The sequence below is a fragment of the Bos javanicus genome, chromosome 22 (genome assembly GCF_032452875.1).
Source record: "Bos javanicus breed banteng chromosome 22, ARS-OSU_banteng_1.0, whole genome shotgun sequence".
Lineage (NCBI taxonomy): Eukaryota > Metazoa > Chordata > Mammalia > Artiodactyla > Bovidae > Bos > Bos javanicus.
The window spans coordinates 11,097,347-11,115,208 of NC_083889.1; the positions used below are offsets into that span (position 1 = coordinate 11,097,347).

Sequence of the window (17,862 nt, forward strand, 5' to 3'; positions counted from 1 at the left end):
AGCTCTGTGTGTGAGGTGCGCCAAGGGAGGAGGAAGGTGTAATTCAAAGGAAAGCAAAGCCCATCCCTGGGAGGATAAATGGACAAGCTCACAGTGTAGACAGAGGGTCTGTAGTGAGTTTGGATGGGCCATTGATGGGGAGGCTGGAACAGGGGACCAAGTTTGTGGAAGAGAAAGGAAGCCAGGGGTTCTAGGCCCAAATCAATGTATTCTGGGAGATGCTTTGTGGAGTTGGCATCTGGAGGTGAGAAGAGGATTTCTGTATTGTAACAAAACTCAGTAGGTTCACTGCTGAATGACTTAGACACCCATTCCCTCTCCTGGTTCCCCGTGGTGATGAGAGGCTACCAGGTCCACCGGGGGGCATCTTCCATGGGTTCTCTCTCATCCCCCACCTCTCCTCACCAAACTCCAGTCATGTATGGGTGTGTGCTAAGTCGCTTCAGTCACATCCGACTCTTTGCAACCCTGTGGACCATAGCCCACCGGGCTCCTCTGTCCATGGGATTCTCCAGGCAAGAATACTGGAGTGGGTTGCCATGCCCTCCTCCAGGGAGTCTTCCCAACCCAGGGATGGAACCCAGGTCTTTTCTGTCTCCTGCATTGGCAGGCAGGTTGTTTACCACTAGCGCCACTTGGGAAGCCCTCCAAGGTGGTACTTACTAGTGGGAAAGAATCCGCCTGCCAGTGCAGGTGTCGAGAAGTAAAGAGATGCGGGTTTGATCACTGGGTCAGGAATATGCCCTGGATTAGGAAATAGCAGCCCACTCCAGTATTCTTGTCTGGAAATTCCATGGACAGAGGAGCCTGGCAGGATACCGTCCATGGGGTCATGAAGAGTCAGATGCAACGCTGGTGACTTAGCATACACATTTTCCCCCGGGGCCCCTGTTTATACTGAACCCAGCAGACCTGCACCCATCAGTCCACTTCCATGCTACAGCCTGAGGGATCTTTCTGTAACAGTGTCCTTGCTGGCCTCCCTACCTCCAGTCTCACCCCTCCATCCGAGAAACCAGAGGGATTTTTCTGTAACACAGCCTCTTACATCACCTTACCTGCCTGCCAGCTCTGCCTAGAGTTTAGATCGAAATCAACACACGCTGTAAGTCCCCCTGAAACCTGATCCCTGCTTTAGCGTCTCTCCTCCCACCTGCCCACAAGCCTGATCTTCCCACCTTTGCAGAACACATGTAATCCACTGGATGGCTGTGGCCTCTCCCCCTGCTGTGTGTACCGGCCATGCCTGCTCTCTGGCTGACGTCTGTCTGTCTGCTGAGTCCAGGAGCACCTCCTCTGAGAAGCCCGACAGCCCTTAGTCCAGCTCGGGTACCCTGCTTGTGCTCCCAAAGCCGCCTCTATCCTATGCGACTAGGTCATCACTGCCTGCCTGTTGCCTTCAAGGGCTGTCTCCCTGGGGCCCAGCCCGTTGCCTGGCGTAAAGTAAGCACCCAATAAATTTCGAATTGCACGCATGTCAAGTTCCCTATAAAACCTCAGCCGCTGCAAAATCTGCCACCAGTCTGAGGTTTCTTTTCTGTGCAGCCTCCTTCAGTTTTCAGAACAGGAGACTACAGTAGATTTTTCCCAGAAAAGAGGTGGATTGTTGGCTTTTGGTCTGTCAGAATAGGTGTGTATTCAGCTTGGGAAGTTTTAGTGTGTCGTGGTGAATATTTTCAAGCAGTAAAAAAATTTCAGTGATGAGGGTCTGCGCCTAAACCGTAAACCTCCGTCTAAGGGGTCCCTTCACTTCAATGCAGTGCTGAGCTGAGGGAAGCTGTGCTTCCGGAAATGCAAAGGAAGCCATGAAAATGGTGCTGCCACCTTTCCTTTGCAGCTCGGATAAAACCAAGCACAGTGTGGGCAAGAAGGGCTGTTCTTTGGGGAGTGCCGGCTCATTTCTATTTGCCATGCCCTCCCCTGCCTCCACCCGCAGCTCAGTGTGGGGTAGGACCCTTCTGCACAGAGCTTTTGGGACATGTCATAAGAAGGTGTTTCTCAGACATCTTAGTTAAAACTGACTCATGCAGTTAGTGCCAGAGCACAGCATCTGCACCCCTAGATGTCATAGTTCATCACTCACCCCAAATAGCTGTTCCTCAACTAGGACTTCTCTCCACATCGGTCATGGCTTGAATGGCTGCACATTTAGAAATAGCCCTCATGCAAAGTCCCTGTTAATTAGTTATTTGTCATTTATTCACATTCTTCCCGGAATGAGGGACATTTCTTTCTTGGCCTGTGTCCCCCTAAGTAGTTAAGTAATATTTCAAGGTGAGGTCAGAACAATTGGGATGTTTTTTAAACAGCACGTGACGACTTCAAGGAAAGCAATTTTGCTTCTGGTTCTAAGAATGAGTCCAATTCTGTCACTTACTGGTTTGAGGGTGAAGCACAGTTTATTTGAGCTCTGGGGCCTCTGTTTATCTCATCTGTAAAATGGGAGCAACGCAGACCACCAGCTCAGGTATTGTGTGGATTAAGTAAAAGGATGTCTGGGGGAGAGGTTGGCCCAGTTTCTAGAATACATGTGGTAGCCAGGAAACATTCAGTGACTTCTGCCTCCCCCAGCCCCATCCTCCGTTCCTCCCACAAGAATAGCATCGTGTAATAACTGACTTCTTTTGACATGAAGGATTTAAATGCAGAACCTTAAGGCAGTCATTCTTAAAGAAACACTGGAGCATTTATCTGTGAGAACATTAAGACTGCACTCATTCACTGTTCTCTGCACCCAGACTTTAAATTCTGTTTTGGAGAGTCAGTCAGTAGGCACCTGGATCCCAGGTAGGTGTTTTCCTCCTGGAAAGGACATGAGTGTTAAAGATCTGCTCCTAAAATCTGAAATTGGAGAGAATTTTCTGGAAGTATCTTACCCAAAGGCTCACCTGTCACTCCCCTGTGAAGTCCTGTGTTTTATTTATGCAAATGATTGAATCTCTTCTCAGCTGATTGCTTTTCTGAGCACAGAGATAAGCCACCTCCTGGTCACTCAGACTCCCATCCCTAGAGTGATTTGTCCCCCATGCCCCACATTCAGCAGCCCCATCTGCTTCCTCTCCCATGCCACTCTGGCTCGGATGCCATCTCGTCTCCTGGGCTGCTGTGGGAGATTTTCTATGTCTCTGAACATGCTCTGTTCCACATACATACCCCCATGGAACTCCCAGGAAACACAGGGTTCTGTGCCCCAGTAAACCTGGGGTCACCCTACTCTTTCTGGGAGGCAGTTGCTGTAAAAACATACAATAAACAAAAGACACAAACCCCTCTATTTAACCTGGTGCCCCTGCCCCCCAGCTTGTTCGATCACAGACCCTTTCATTTACTCCCTTCCCGGGGAACTGAGGCTCACAGACCCATCTTGGAGAATGCTGCTACCAAATGGTCAGATGGGCTGCCATTCATTCACTTATTTAAGCAGCTCTGAGTCCAAATGCTGGTGGGTAAGGACCTCTGTGAAAAAAAAAAAAAAAAAAACAACTCTGTGTTAAAAAAGGGTTGGGGTGGGTAGCTCTATGTGCTAACCTGGAACCACCTCCAGGATGCATGCTGAGTAAGGAAAGCAAAGTGCAGCCATCATTTACCTAAATGTGCTTAGACTGGACAGATGCCCTGAAACCGATAGGCATGTCTGCCTCTGGGGTGGCACTGGGTATCCAGGCGGGTGGGGTGGGGTATGAGCCAGCTCCTCACTGTGTGCCTCTTGGGAACTTTAAAACTTTCTACTATTTTGAACACTGCACTCGCCTGCTTCCAACTCCACCAGACTTTACACAGAGTGTAGTTTGAAGTCCTTGGCTCTGCTTGAGGCTTTGGGGTTGGGTGGCCTCTGCCCGCCCACCTAGCGCCTCTCACTCCTGCTTGCCTGCCGGCTCCTGCCGTCTCTCCTTGACAGATGCAGGCAATGGAGACGTGGCTCATTGGTGCTACTTCTCAGATTTGCCCTGCTCCCCTTGGAAGCCCACCTTCCATAGTGTGTGCTGGCCAGGGATGCAGGGAAACTAATGCTTTATTCCTGCCTCGCTCTCTAACTTGTGAGCCTGGGGGAGCCGGAGTCCCGGGGAGGCAGTGGAGCAGACTGAAGCAGAAAGGCCAGGAACTGAGCTGATGTGACTCAGAATCCTTATTAGCCTTGTGGCCTGGGGAACTTGTGCCTTCATCTTCCCTTTATTATACAATGGAGGGGAGTAAGCCCAGCTCTCATGCTCTGGGTGTGTGGTAAGCCACACACCTTACCTCTCAAGAACACCTTGCACAGTGCCTGGCATCTTGTCGGTGCTCACTGGGACTATCAGCCTATCACTCCCTTGGCTCTTGAAGTCCTAGGGTCTGAAGGAAAGAACACAGGCCTGAAGCCTGACTTCACCCCTGGCTCCAAGGAGCCCAGCGCTGGTAAGCCATCAGGCCCCAGTGTCTACAGGTCCCCTGCCCTAACACAGAATCTGTATTTATCTCAACTCAGAAGAGCTTTGATGATCAAAACCCCATGGATTGGAAGGGTTAGTGCTGCACTGTGAGTACAGATGCTCGCCAGCCCGCCAACTAGCTTATAAGAATATTTGGAAGATGACTAAGGTAATGTCTTCCACATGCTAAAGAGACCATGATTTCGCACCATGCAAGGTAGAGTGGGAAAACCCCCACTTATTAGCGGAGTGACCTTGGACAAGACAGTCACTGCCCTTGGCCTCATTACCTCATCTTAAAATATGAAAGCAATAAAATCCAGTCTCACAAGGGTGGTTTGTGAGGCTCACACGGGGCGGTCCGTGTGGAAGGTCTTTGTAAACTGTTGAAATGCTCTGCACGTGTCAGCAGTGCCCGCCGTTCACGTGCCTTGTGTTTATTGTTTCAGCGGAGAGTACAGGACGTCATCAGCCCCATCGTGTTCGAGGCCGCCTACAGCCTGGGCGAGCATGTGACGGGAGAGGAGGAGAAGGAGCTGCCAGCCCTGACCCCCGTGCTCCGCTGGAAAAAGGGACAAAAGATTGCCCAGAAGAATCAGGTACCTGAAAACTCATGGTTGGGACCCCAGGTGGCAGGTGCACATGTACAAGTAATGGCCCCGGTGGCATGGGAGCCCAAGGCTGGGCACACCCCCTCCTGGGCCTCCCTTTCCTGATCTGCAAAATGCTGAAATGTATGATTTGGAGGGTTATGTCTAATAACCATGTGATTTAAACTCATTGATTCCCAAACAATTAGAAAATGATGATCCCTTTGAGGTCATGAACTGGCAGCTTGGTCTCCGCACTTGCATCCTTTTCCTGCAGCATTTCTAGAGCTCAGATCAGTACCTAGTGAGTGCTCTACATACAGGTTTTATTGATGGGACTGTGAGTGGGTGATGAAGCAAGAACTTCCTCTTGTTAGAATTGGTGGTTGAGTTGAGAAAGCTCAGCTCAGTTGTCTTTGGAAGGCAAAGCACCATGAGTGCAGGCTGTCACCATCCTCCCCGAGCTCAGCAGATTCTCGGCTGTGCTGCTGTGTGGAGGAGCTATATGGGATGCAGCCTGTACAAGACCATATGGAGTAGGAGTGAGCCATGAGCTAACACCACGTCGCAGCACTGGCCTGTCTGCCCCAAGCAATCTGGAAGATGTGCGGTGCTGACTCTGTTGCAGGAAATATGCACGAAATCTGTGATCCCAGGTCTGAGTCTAAATCTTTCTCTAACACCCAAGATCATCACAGATCCAGGACCTGGGGAAGGTCAGACCAAACTGTTTTTTGGCTAAACCAGACTCCTGGGTGGGGTGGGGACAAAGCTGTGGAACCTCTCACCAGCCCCACCCTCCATAGTTCTGACTGCTCTGAACTTGTGGGAAAACTAGCAGATCATGACCCACGCCTTGCAGATGAGACTTGTAAATAGAACCACAGAGAAGAGTTTGGAGTTCGAGATATAAGATTTTTACCAAGATGTCCCCATTTTCTCCCAAAGTCTGTCTCATGTGGTTTTGGGTCAGGTTCCCCAGAAGCAGTGCCTGAAACAGGGGTTTGGGAGCACTTGGTCTAATGAGTCGGTGTTCTTAGAGAAATCTGTAAGGAAAGGGAGGAGGGTGGGCAAGGATGTGCTCTTGGGCAAAGTCTAGCTTTGGCCTGAGGCTGGGAGCTCTGGAGCATAAATTACACCGAAGAGCCATCCTCTCCTTGAGGGGAAGGGGCTGACCCTTTGTACCCTTATTAGTCAGCTGTTGGCTGACTGTGGGGGGTGGAACTATGGGGGATTGTATGACTGACTATGGGGGATTGTAACCATCCTTGAAGGAGACTCTCTCTAGCTGTGGACAGTTCTCCCAAAATTAGAGAGACTTTTTTTTTAAGGACCCACCAGCTTGCAAGCAGGATAAACCCAAAGTATCCTAGGTACATCATTTTGAAATGTCACTACGCCTAAGACATAAGGAAAATTCTTAATGCTTCCATGACAGAGTACAGGATGGTGATAGTGGGGAATATATGTCCTCTCCCAACATAATTAGAGTCACGCTAAGTAATCCATTAGACTTCTTGTTAGTAAGATTGGAAACTAGCATATGTGAAATAAGGGCTTCAAAGCTCTGAGAAAAGGTGATTTTGAAACTAGGGTTTTATACGTAGCCTAAAAGTCAAGTATGAAATAAAATCAAGTTGAAATAAAGTCATTATTCAGACAAGCAACTACCCAGAAAGCTTATATCCCTGGTAACCTTTCCAAGGAAGTTACCTAAGATGCACTCCAAGAAAAAAGGGTGACAGCTAGAAGGAGCAAAAAGTTGAATGTGAGAACAAACTCTTAGAAGTCCAATGATAAGAAATTCCAGGATTACAGTTGTGCAGCATGTCTAAAAAACAGTTGATCAGTTTAGAGCAAAGGATTAATGAACTTTGAGAAGAATGAAGCCAGCCATAGACAGAATAATAAGAAAGCAGCAAATAATCAGGACACAGTGTAGGTAGAATGTATGTTTTCTATGGATACAAAAAATGAAGGCAATCAAAAACTCCCAGAAAAGTAAAAATATGGCTAATATGTCATGGTTCAATATAAAACAAAGCATGGTAGGATGTGAAGCCAGTAGAACAGCATATGGAAGAGAAGGATCTTAATACTAGAAACATTGCCCCTTAAGTAAAAGTTGAGTTTTCTGGTCGTTTAACTTTGTACCTGTGTAGAGGAGGATTTGTAATCATGACATTTGTCTTGGCTCTGCTGTGAACAGCAATCATGAGGCCATAATACTAGCACTGTTCATTGGTGTTCAGTATTTAGAGTTTAATATAGGACAACAGAAATTGTTTTAATATCTTAATTTTTTAAATTAGTGAGCCAAAGATATTGTAAAACCTGATGAAACTGTAAAAAGCTGTTTATTACTTAAAATTTCAAAGGGTACCCAGGTCGGTAAAGGATCTCAAGATGGCTGGACGGAAACTTGCTCTAAAAACCATTGACTGGGTAGCTTTCGGGGAGATCACCCCCCCAAACCGGAAGGCCGTGACTAACTCCTTCAAGTCCTGGAATGAGATGCTCACCTCCAGGTTGGCTACTCTGCCTGAGAAGCCATCTGCCATCGACTGGGTTTACTCCAAGGCCAACATGGCAAAGGCTGGCTTGATGGATGACTTTGAGAAGAAGTTTAATGCCCTGAACGTTCCTATACCAGAGGATACATATACTGCCCAGGTGGACGCTGAAGAAAAAGAAGATGTAAAAAGTTGTGCTGAGTTTTTGTCTCTTTCAAAGACCAGGATTTAGGAATATGAGAAAGAGCTGGAGAAGATGAGGAACATAATTCCATTTGATTAGATGACTATTGAGAACTTGAATTGAAGTCTTCCCAGAAACCAAATTAGACAAGAAGAAGTACCCCTACTGGCCTCACAAGCCAATTGAGAGCTTATAAGCTCAAGTCCATGGGGTCACTAAGAGTCGGGCACGACTGAGCAACTTTACTTTCACTTTTCACTTTCATGCATTGGAGAAGGAAATGGCAACCCACTCCAGTATTCTTGCCTGGAGAATCCCAGGGACAGAGGAGCCTAGTGGGCTGCTGTCTGTGGGGTCGCACAGAGTGGGACACGAATGAAGTGACTTAGCAGCAGTAGCAAGCTCAAGTCTGGGAGAAAGCTCTGGCCCTTGAATTACAAACTCTGGACATTAAAAATGATTACATAGCAAAAAAGAATTGCAAAGGTTACCAGTAAAGCAGTGCTTCATAAAGTGTGGCCACCCAGCCAGCAGTATCAGCCTCCCTTGGGATAATGTCAGAAAAGAAAATTCTTGGGTCCCACTCCTGACCCTTTGAATTAGAAACTCATGGGGTGGATCCCAGAAACCTCGGTTTTAACAAACTGATTAGGTGAGTCTGATGCAGTTAACAACTGAGACAGTAGAAGAGCTAAGAGTAACTACCTACCTATCAAAACTAGGAAGGTGAATGGTGGGAGGGGACCTTTATGTAGGTGAGTTCAATTTTTATCTATCATGGAAGGAATTCAGTGAAATAATGTCTAAATCTGATAAATCAAGAAGAAATAGGATTGATACTACTAATTTTCTAGGAATTTTCTAGGGACATGGAAATAACCATCCAAAGAAACATAAAGGGACATAACCACAATGGGTAATAGTGGTTCCTCCTGAGAGGAGGACCCAGTAGAGAGAGGTGTGGGGTAGAAGGTTATTATTTTAACCATGTGATTCTTTGGTTGAAAATGAAAGAAAAATATTGTCCTTAGATTGAGAAGATTGTCTAGGAGCCTGAGAAAAAAATTGGGGAGAGTGATCTTTGCTTTACTCCTTTTCCTGATTAAATATATATATATATATATATATATAAGATAATTTAATGATCTTCCTCCATGTGTCTTCCAGATGTTGGCTCAGTTTAAGGGGAAGAAACATTCTGAGAGCTAGGCCCACTGTGGGAAGCAGAGCTGTTTTTTGACTTGTGTGTATGTGAGAGGTCCACAAAGAGCATCTGACCTCTTTCACAGGAAGGAGTAAGCTCACTGGAGCTCTTCATTTTGCCAGATAACATTAAAATGTAAGTGCCATAGTCCCTTCAGCGAAAAGGCACCAAACCCATGCTGGTGCACAGGATTGCACAATGGAGCAGGTTAAATTATGGCGATCCTTTAGAGTCAAGAGTCTTCCCCCACTGATGGTCTAGTTCAGGTGGAATAACTGCACAGACAGTGCATATAACATGTAGTCAGTGACTAAAGCATGTTAAGTGCAGGCTTACTGATGGATCCCAGGCTTTTGGCAGAGAGTAGGAGTGAGTAAGGCAGGCAGGAGGCCAGACCTTCCCTCTGCAGGGTGAAGAACAGCCTTGGGAGAAAATGGCCTCCAGGGTAGGTACTAGGCTGTCTGAGTGAACAGTGGGGTTGCCACCAATGCTGAGGATGGATTGGGATTCTGGGCACTCGGGATATGGGCACCTTACCCTGAAAACCTCTGTAGGACGTACAGTCTGTTGAGTGTATTTTTCCACCTTAAAATTATAAGGAAAGCAGAGACCTGCCTGTCTGTCTCCTCAAGAAATATTTGATATAAAAGTAACAACAAGTGTTTTATCCATTAGTCAGAAGGGTATTTAAAAGAACTATAAATCTAAGAGCAGTTCAGTTAACTGAATGTCTGCTACATGTAAGACCTGGATAAAAAGATAAATGAAACTTTGCTGTACTAGTAGACTTAGAGACTATAAGAATAACATATATAGAACAGAAAGCCAGATTCAGACTAATGTGTGTGAATTTCACTCCGAGACCTCTTCCAACTGAAGATGCTCCAACTCAATGGACATAAATTTGAGCAAACTCCCAGAGATAGTGGAGAACAGAGGAGCCTGGCATGCTACTGTCTATGGGGTCACAAAGAGTTGGACATGACTAAGAAACTGAACAACAACAACTCTGCAGAAGGGAGAATTGGAGAGAGATTCATGGAGGAAGTAGGATTTGGATACTTGGGACTGGAGAGGTTTGACGAACAGAGAAGGGACTGATGGATGCTAATAGTCTTCCATGTGGCTGAAGTGAGGGGAACGAGATGGGCCTTCAGGGCTGGAGGTATAGTCAGACAATCTAAGGCTATCTGGTTACTGACCAGGGAGTTGGACTTGATTGGTCTTGTAGGGAACAGGAGATGATCACATCTTCTTGAGACAGTCTGCCTGGGCCAGGGGTGGAGTGGGGGGCCGGTAGAGGTGACGGGGCACTAAGGAGCTCTCGTAGCAGCCCCAGGAAGTTCTTGCAGGTCAGTTCATGAAGGTCCTGTCTGATATACTCATAGTTGCTAGAGGGTCTCAGCTGCTGAAAGAAGGTGGAACAGTCCTGGGAAGCCTGCTGGCCTGTGTGCTGGGAAAGAAGCAAGACTATCATGGGGGCCCTTATGTCCCCCTTCCAGATGAGCATACTAGTGGCAATGACAGAGGCCCTCGTTTCCCACCTGTACACAGAGTAGAGCTTTGGAAATGATAACTGCTCTCAGGTTTCCTCAGGAGGACCCCAAAGGGACCTAGTTGGAGCTGGGCTTCCAGGCCACCCACTGCAGTAGACAGAATGGACCCTAAAGATGTCCACACCCTCATTCCTGGAATCTGTGAATATGATGCATTACATGGCAAAGGGACTTTGCAGGTATAACTAAGGTTATGGGCTTTACACTAGGGAGGGTATTCTGGAATATCCAGCCAGGCCTGATCTTTCTCCACTTGGAGGAAGGAGGAAGGTGGTAGAACAGAAGGTCAGAGAGATCTTCAGCTTGAGAAGAACTTAGCCTGTCATTGTTGGCTTTGAAGATGGAGGTGCAACTTGACAAGGAATGCAGACAGCCTTGAGAGGCCGGGAGAGGCTCCCTGATGAGTGTCAGCAAGGAAATGGGGACCTCAGTCCTACAACCACAGGGAAATGAATTCTTCCAATAACCTGAATAAGCCTGGAAGCAGATTCTCCCCCAGAGCCTCCAGATTAGGACCCAGATTAGGTAACACTTTGATTTTGGTTATTGATCCCCAATACCTAGCACTGCCTGACTCACAGAGGTTGAGTAAACCTATCTCAGTGAAGAGAGCCCTTCTGAGGGAGCACAAGGCTGGGTCCTCCTGTGGAGTGTGGACGTCATATCAGAATGTCTCCACTACAGATTCAGCAAAGCTCTGTATATGCTCCGTGAACTCTCTAAGAATTCCTCCCAGGCAAGAGAGCCTGGTGTGCGATTTAGGACGATCTTCCTACACCACAACACATTTGTGCGTGTGTGAGTATATTTTTTTTCAAAGACTACAATGAAGGAGATATGGCTGGTGAAACCAAAAGCATTGGCTGTGTTAGGAATACTCACTTTGTCATCTTTCAAGGGAAAGGTGAGCTGTTTTACTCTAATATTAACATTTTGCTACGTCAAAGCCATGAACTCTGAACCTCCATTGTGCTGGAAACCATCACCATCTGGACCTCCCACCCCAGCCCCTCAATGCCAGGATGTATTGGGTGCCAGCACTGTGCCCGTGAAAACTCACTGTTTGTTCAGCCTGGACATTAGGTAATGCTTTCCTGGCTGAGGTGCCTAACTGGCTTCAAATGCCGTTACTTGCAGCTAGAAGGACTATTTTCATTATCATATACAAAGTCTGTGCAGAAGAAAGGAAAGTTGAGAGGTTGGCAGGGAGGAGAGAACAGAGGAACTTCCAGACATCAGAGCTGGACAGGTATCAGAGACCATCCAGCCTGGGGTGTGCCCACACCTGGATTCAGGGGAGCAGGCTGGCCCAGTGGAGGAGGAGGAGGTGTGTTAGAGGAGGAGGTGTCCACCTTCCTCCCTGTTTCAGCCAGATCAGTCCTACTTTTATAGGCATCATCTGTTTGGCATCAGCTTCTGGCTAATCTTTTCAGAAACAGCACCATGATGAAATGTATGGGAAAACCATCTAGTTTCGGGTACATGTGAGGAGAACAAGTGTGTAGTTCAGCGTCTGATCAGGATGTCTGGCTGTCTGCAGCTCAGGCTTCCCGTCAGGGTTAATCCAAAGAGCAGAGGAGAGGACATGCGTACTGTCAGAGGCCAGGCTGTATGTTCAGTCACCAGTTGAATTTAGTGGAAAATAAAGTGAATAAAATAATGGCTTCCCCCAAATCTTTAGCCTGTAAAGATTTCTTCTGTTCTGTCCTGCCTTATTGAAAACCTCCCCCACAAGCACATGGAGTGCATGTGTAAACAAGCGAGGGTGCATGTCCAGTGGACAGTCTCTAACTGGGGAAGAAATCCTAGCCCCTTTCTCATTATCTTCTGAGATGACTCAGGGAATCAAAGGCCAGACTCTTGCTACTTGAACTGATGCCTGGGGCCCATTCAGGTGAGTTTCTTGCAGAGAGGGGAGGAATCTTCTCCAGCTTGAAGCCATCTTTCTCGTTCCTAAATGCCTGACTACCTCTGACTCAGTGGCTTTTAGAACCTGGCTAGCATAGTCTTCTGGAGAAGGCAATGGCACCCCACTCCAGTACTCTTGCCTGGAAAATCCCATGGATGGAGGAGCCTGGTAGGCTGCAGTCCATGGGGTCTCGAAGAGTCGGACACGACTGAGCGACTTCACTTTCACTTTTCACTTTCATGCATTGGAGAAGGAAATGGCAACCCAGTCCAGTGTTCTTGCCTGGAGAATCCCAGGGACGGGGGAGCCTGGTGGGCTGCTGTCTCTGGGGTCGCACAGAGTCGGACACGACTGAAGCGACTTAGCAGCAGCAGCAACAGCATAGTCTTCCTTTCCTCTGACAGCACCAGCCCTTTTCCTTGAAATCATTGGTTCTGTTTTCTGCATCTTGTGACTAATTAACAGTAACTTTCTTTAAAAAAATAAAAAAAGAAAAAGAAAGAAACATAGAACTCAAAATGATTCCAAGATAAAAATTCAGGCAAAGAAATTACGGCCCTTCAAAAAGAGAAGGCGGCTTCCCAGGTGGCACTAGTGGTAAAGAACGCACCTGCCAATGCGGGAGATGCAGGTTCGATCCCTGGGTTGGGAAGATTCCCTAGAGAAGGGCACAGCAACCCACTTTAGTGTTCTTGCCTGGAGAATCCCAGGGGCTACAGTCCACGGAGCTGCAAAGAGTCGGACGTGACTGAAGTGACTTAGTGCATGCGTGCACGCACAGAAGAAGAGGAAAAGAAAGAAATTCTGGTCCTGGGGAAGGGGGGAGTAGGAGATCCCTAGAGAAGAGTTGACACTGAGGTTGTAGAGGGACATGAAATGTGATGTGGAAAAGGCCTCCCAGTCCCAGGTGGACCTGGAAAGGGCACTGGGAAGGTCCAGAGGCCAGATGCAGGCCCAGGTGGGCAGGACCTCCCTGAGCAGCTCCACTGCCCACTCAGTTATCACAGGGTTTGAACTAGATCATCAAAATGTTGCCCTCAGGCAGCAGGGGGTTTTCTTCCAACCATAGGGCCATGATGTAAACCAAAGGGTTCCCAAAGAGAGAAACATTTATTCCGTCCAGGTTTTCCACAGAGTAGGGGGTATGGAGGTAGGCAGGGCATGAAGCAAAATCTGTACCATGTGAGTTGTTTAGAAGGAGACCAACAAGACTCCTCCCATGATTTCAAAATCTGAAAGGACAATTTATATAGACCCTGAGATAGAAAGAGTTTCTCAACTTTAATTTTATAAAGTATTTGTCTTTATTTTTGTGGACATGCTATTCTTTGGAAAGCAAGTCTGTCTACATGACCTGCTTTTAAATACCAAGCTAAGTTATTTGGGTACAGGAATCAATAGAGCTGAAATTCCTGGGACCACCCTGAGCTCTTTAATGTGCCACATTAAGGACAACTTTCCCTGGAGGAGGAAATGGCAACCCACGCCAGTGTTCTTGCCTGGAGAATCCCATGGAGAGAGGAGCCTAATGGGCTACAGTCCATGGGGTTACCAAGAGGCAGACATGACTGAGCAACTAACACTTTCTTTCACTTTCAAGGATGACTTTGGATTCTGGAAAAAGCATTAAAACAGAATTGGGAAAGAGAAACCTTTTACACTCAGGTCATGGCGTTTACATATACACGCATGTTTAATACTGTGCTAGGTGCTGGGGGCTGCAGCTGTGAGTTACGTATAGCTGGGACCTCTGGGAACTTATGTGGGACAATGAGAGGAACTACAGTTCAGAAATGTCCCTCCTGTTGTCCAGGCAGAGATCCTCTACAAAGTCAGATTTTCATCAGGAAATGTCTCACTCATTTTAGCTTACAAATAGCCTTGGGGTGGGATTTGAAAAGCATTAATTCCCACGCAATCCAATTGTCCTGTTTTCTCAGGTCTCAGCATGGGACTTGGTTGCCATAACAACCCTATAAACAGTGTCTAACCTATGTCAGTGATCGTATATATTTTAAAGCTAATATCACCAACTCCAAGAAACTGATCCTCCTCTGAACGTGACAGCTGGGATAGACTAAGAATCTTACTTCCTGCTAGATCATTAGGGAACATTTTTTTTTTTTTTTCCAGTGCAGATTTTGGTGAGAGAAAAGGGGCCCTACAAGGCTTAAGCAGCTGGGAGACCTGCTACTTTGAAGTCAGTCTTGACCAGGGCAGCCATTGAGCCATCACACGCATCCAAGGTTCTTTAGGCCTTGGTGGCCACAGCTTTGTGAGAAAAACACAGCTAGCTCCAGCCTCTGTGCTCTGGTTCAGAGCAAGATGTAACCTGAACTGAATTCATTGTGTTCAACCCCCACCTCCTCCATGACCTAAAGGGAACGAAGAAATAAGTATCCAAATGTTCTAGAACAAGAATGGACAAGCTACACTCTGCTGGCCAAATCCAGCCTGTTTTTATAAATAAAGTTTTATTGAGACACAACCATGGCCATTTCTTTAAATATGTCTGCTTTTGCTTTAGCAACACAACTGAACAGTTGTAGCTGAGACCACATGGCTCACTGCTGCTGCTGTTGCTGCTAAGTCGCTTCAGTCGTGTCCGACTCTATGCGACCCCATAGATGGCAGCTCACCAGACTCCCCCGTCCCTGGGATTCTCCAGGCAAGAACACTGGAGTGGGTTGCCATTTCCTTCTCCAATGCATGAAAGTGAAAAGTGAAAGTGAAGTCGCTCAGTCGTGTCTGACTCTCAGCGACCCCATGGACTGTAGCCCTCCAGGCTCCTCCATCCGTGGGATTCTCCAGGCAAGAGTACTGGAGTGGGGTGCCATTGCCTTCTCCAACATGGCTCACTAGGTTGAAAATATTCACTATCTGGCCCATTACAGAAAAATCTGGCAACCTTCCTCTAAAAGAAGAACAGTAAGGACTGGGGGAGAAGCTGGAGAAAGGATTTTAAAAAGAAAAGTATATTCTCCAGAAAAAGCTGAGGTGAAGCTCAGGGTGAGGAAGGAGCCAGCATGGAGATCTAGTCCGTGAGGCTGAGGAGGCTTCTGGGTGTCCAGAGCACAAAGTCAGAGGAAACGGTCATCTCTTGAGAGAAGGGATTTAACCTCCTGTAACCAGAGAGGAGTCAGAGATGATGGCTTCTTAGCTCTGTTTCCATTTTCCAGAAAGGCTGCTTCCAGGTTAAAAAAAAAATTGACAAGTCTTTCCTGAGCAGAGTTGAGGCTGGAGGGAGTGGAGAGGCTGCTTCTAACTGGATTGGGATTGCCTGATTTAGGCAGCAGAGCTTGTGTTTGCCCAGAAGATTAGGGAAACACGTAGAAGCAGGCATAAGAGAGGCTGAAAATTTGGTAGTTTGGCCTACTGGCTTCAGGGAGAACGTGCACTCCTTCCACTTTGAACAGGAGAAATTGTTTATACTTGCTCCTGGGAGCTATGCCATCAGCTAGCATTCTGAGGCTTCACTCTGCCCATGCTTCTGCCCCAGAGAGATGTGTCTCAGTTCTTTGGGAAACAAAACTGTCCCTTGCCTAGGGAGACTCAAGCGCAGGATCTCTGAGTTTCCACTTAAGTCTACAAGATGCATGATGTGAGTCTCTTGATTTGCTGCTGTCTTCATATTTTACCTATAAGACAACTTCATTCCCAGCCTGGGGAGGGTCTTGCCTAAGCCAAGGCTTTACCAGTGCTTGGAATGCATGGCCCACTTTTGTTCACACCATTCCCTGAAGTAGGGGAGGCTATAGGTTGAGGAGTATTCCATTAATCTCTTGCTGTATAACAAACTATCCCAAAACATAGTGGCCTAAGATAACAGCAGTCATTCACTTTATTTATGAATTTGAAATTTGTCAGGGCTTGGGCAGGGCAGCTCACTTCTGTTCCATGTCATGTCAGCTGGGGCAGCTCAGTGGGGCTGGGAGACCCACTTCAATGCTGGCTGACTCCTGCGGCCTTGAGTTGATACTGCTGGTCAATTTCTGTCCATGTGGGCCTCTCCATGGGAAGCTTGGGCTTTCTTGCAAAGTAGTAGCTACATTGTAAGAGCAAAGGCCCCAGGAGAACTCAGAGGAAGCCCAAGTACTTGTGATGACTAAGCCTGGAAATTGTAAAGCACTGCTTTCTCTGCAGCCACAAATCCACCTAGATTCAAGGGGTGGAGCGTCAATCCCACCTGTGTATGGAAGGAGGTCAGGGTCACATTGTATAGAGTGCAACAGGAGACATTGTACATTGATTTTGAGAATGTATAGTTGTCTACACACAAACACACACACACGGAGTCAACTTCAACTCTGTCTCTGTGGTCTTCTCACTGCACCGTTAACTCAGGAAACTTCATGCCGCTCACTCTTACAAAGCGTCATTGTCACTCACCTTTGCTGGTGTAGGCAGTGATGCACAGCGATGTCTAAAACAAGAACAACGTGATAGCCACAAGCTCCCACACTGAGAGCTAAATGCTAATCTGGATTCACAAGAGTCACTGATGCTGTTATTTTTTTAATTTTGTAAATGTGCAGATTAAGTCCTGGATTAACTTCTGAGCTTGAGCTTATCTTCTCACTAGAGTTTGTGCTTAATTTTAGCTGATCAGTGTAAACACTCACCTAATGTGTGTGTGTGTGTGTGTGTGTGTGTGTGTGTGTGTGTGAGTGTGCATATGGCAGACTCAGTGCTTGCCTTTGTTGGATGGAAGTTCAACAGCATTGGAGGACTTAACGGCCAGAGAAGTTAGTTTGCAGGACAGGAAATAGGAGAGTACAAGGGAAAGTCCGACCAGGGCAACCAGTTCCTCATGGGGAGGCTCTGCACTTGCCTGTAGCTGAGGGACAGGGCTTTGCTGGGAGGCTACAGGTTTGTGTTGATGAGCAGGTTATTTGCATTGGCTCACATTCCAGGGGTTACCCCATCTCTCAGAGCATGTGGGGTCCTCCACTGTTGACTGGGCACATTCTACACAGCAGGCTCTGAGGGCATGCATGGGGGTGAAGAATACCAATACAATCCCCCATCTTCATGGAGCATCATTTCAGCAGGGGAGAGAAACAGGAAACACCTAATGATAAATTAGTTACAGTCAAGATGAGCAGTCAGAGGAAAAGTGCATGAACTACTAGAACTTGTGACCGAGCCCCAGCTCTCTGAGGGCTCAGGGATGTGGTTTTGGTTTGCTGACTGAAGGATGAGAGGACACACACCAGATGAACCTGGTGGAGGCCTTTGGGATCAGCCTATGGGGAGGCCCTGAGTTGTGAAGGTATAAGGGCAGACTGAGGGGCGGTGGGCATGAGAGAGCCAGGGTGACAGAGCTGAGGAGGGCAGGGACCAGGTCTTGCCAGATTGTGTGCCATGGGGTGGCTGTAGGTCACTTCTGCCTTGTCAGTTTTCACCTGCTACCCATCCCACCTCCAAAGGCGGGAAGTCAGACCATCTCTTGCCTGTAAAATGGGAGAAATACTTGCAAAGAGAAGCCTGTGACCAG

The 17,862-nt window shown here is 47.3% G+C and overlaps 1 protein-coding gene and 1 pseudogene across 1 annotated transcript in view; both read left to right on the forward strand.

Annotated features, from left to right (window-relative positions):
- The window catches only part of ITGA9 (integrin subunit alpha 9), a 364,229-nt gene that overhangs the window by 168,928 nt on the left and 177,439 nt on the right, over positions 1-17,862 (forward strand). Inside the window, exon 16 of the mRNA XM_061395904.1 lies at positions 4,859-5,008. Within this exon, the coding sequence (XP_061251888.1) occupies positions 4,859-5,008 (150 nt within the window). The remainder of the gene's footprint in view (positions 1-4,858; positions 5,009-17,862) is intronic.
- Positions 6,067-8,803, forward strand: LOC133235053 (ATP synthase subunit d, mitochondrial-like; annotated as a pseudogene).